Here is a 2,094-nt window from a genome sequence, read left to right as displayed (position 1 = left end):
TTGTGTTTATTATGAGTTCGGTTCACCGTAATACATTAACAAGAGTTTTTGACTGTTTTCGATGTGATGCTAAAATACAAAACGCCATACGCAGACGCCTTAGTACGACACGCCTTAGTACGACACGCCTTAATGCGAAACGCATTAGCGCAACACGCAATGCATCCTCCAGGTATTCATTTTATACAGCCTGTAATATTCAGTGGCGTCCTCTCTTGCAAGTTGCAGTAAAGTCCAAACACTGCACTATAATATTGAACGCGCGTAGTCAACATCTTTATCATAGTGCAATTTGTTGCGCTGTAACCATATGTAAAGTCACCGCAGTGACACACCTATATGCTGCATCCATTTGACGTGGATACTCATGAGTATACTGTGAATGACAATTCAAACGTTTATCGTAAATTAGTTCTTAACATTCTAAAAAAACCAACATGCGCGGATTTGCGCAACCAGTTCGAAGCGCAGTGTCGATATGTAGAGATGTGTTAGCATTTGCTGACTGTGTGGATATCATCGGTGAACAACTTTGCTGGATTCTATATGCAAAAGGCAAATCCGAGTCTCACAAGTAGCCAGTATAGAGTTGTGCCTGCATTGTGGCTGTTAATTTGTGGATGTGTATTCTACTCTACACAATAAGTCAAATTTGGTTCTTATACATAGGAGATGAAAATGTTACTACCGCCAAGACAGTCATTTAACAACACTATGCATGGCAATGCCATTTTCTCAAATACGTCATTTACAAGTTTACTATATGAAACATCAACAAATCATGATGACGATGAGTATATATTTAACGTTTTGAATTTTGTTAACGCTATTTGCCGACGCTATCCAATTCGACCGAATTTTGTGGTGACATTCCTCTTCGCAATTACATCTTTGGGAGTAATTGGTAATGTTGCTCTTTTACTTGTTGTCCTTAGAAACTCTTATCTACGAAGTGCTCCAAATCTTCTAATTATCAATATAATGGTTGCGGATCTTCTGTACATAGCAAGTACTGCACCCTTTTATATCAAACATGAATTCGGCCGACCATGTTGGTTAATGGGTCTCGCAACTTGCAAGATTAGACATTATGTACCTATAATAGCACAAGCTTCGTGTATATTTTCAATAACAGCCCTGAGCCGAGAACGATACTCCGCTATTGTAAGGGGACTTGAAACTCGGATATCAAGAAATCTGCGGGAAACGTTATTAACTGTTACATCAGCATGGGTGAGTGGAATAGTTATTGCAGCTCCAGTGTTATTCTTTACACGAACGACAATAAATGATTTGAACTGTTTGTATATGCCGGTCAAATCTATTCCAGCTCAAACGTATATGTTCATATTGTTTTTATCTTTGTACGTATTCCCATTAATCTTTATTATTCTACACCATTATCGCATTGTAACGACGTTGTATCGTAGTGGTAACACGTCTGTTTTGGCCAGGAACCCGTCAGCTGCTCTTCAAATTAGAGCTCGCAAAAGACTGGCGCATATTGTACTTGTTATTACGATATTTTTTGCCTTATTTTGGTTTCCACATTACGCCTACTCGATCTGGTTTGTCACTACAAAAGACTTGCAAGTAACTAAAAACGAAGGTATGCCAAAATACTTGAGATATTTGAATTACTACATGGCGTTGGCTAATTCGTGTCTAAATCCATGGATTGTGTTTATTATGAGTTCGGTTCACCGTAATACATTAACAAGAGTTTTTGACTGTTTTCGATGTGATGCTAAAATACAAAACGCCATACGCAGACGCCTTAGTACGACACGCCTTAGTACGACACGCCTTAATGCGAAACGCATTAGCGCAACACGCAATGCATCCTCCAGGTATTCAACTACTACGAGCTCTATTCTGAACACACGCATTTAGATCAACATGAAGTCCTCAAGTTGTTTACTTTTAATCACTGCATTTCTTGCGCCTTACAAAAAGGAAAAAAAAGATGTTGTGTGCCTTGAATTTGAATGTACAGTGCCTGGCATAGTATTGCGCCAAGCCAAAAGCCAAAAGCCAAAAAAAAAAAGTTGATGACAACATATAAGTGTTCATGTGGAATAATAATTGCGTGTA

At 38.6% G+C, this 2,094-nt stretch overlaps 1 protein-coding gene across 1 annotated transcript; it reads left to right on the top strand.

The window, feature by feature from the left end:
* Positions 1-678: 678 nt before the first annotated feature.
* LOC140142406 (galanin receptor type 1-like) lies at positions 679-1,893 on the top strand. Its single transcript, XM_072164378.1, has one exon. The coding sequence runs from the start codon at positions 679-681 to the stop codon at positions 1,891-1,893; it is 1,215 nt and encodes a 404-aa protein (XP_072020479.1).
* The last annotated feature ends 201 nt before the right edge of the window (positions 1,894-2,094 follow it).

Source organism: Amphiura filiformis, chromosome 2, assembly GCF_039555335.1.
Source record: "Amphiura filiformis chromosome 2, Afil_fr2py, whole genome shotgun sequence".
Taxonomy (NCBI): Eukaryota; Metazoa; Echinodermata; class Ophiuroidea; order Amphilepidida; family Amphiuridae; genus Amphiura; species Amphiura filiformis.
This window is presented reverse-complemented; position numbering and strand designations above follow the sequence as displayed.

Coding starts and splice junctions, on each gene's coding strand:
- LOC140142406 (XM_072164378.1), top strand. CDS start 679: ATGTTACTACCGCCAAGACAGTCATTTAACAACACTATGCATGGCAAT.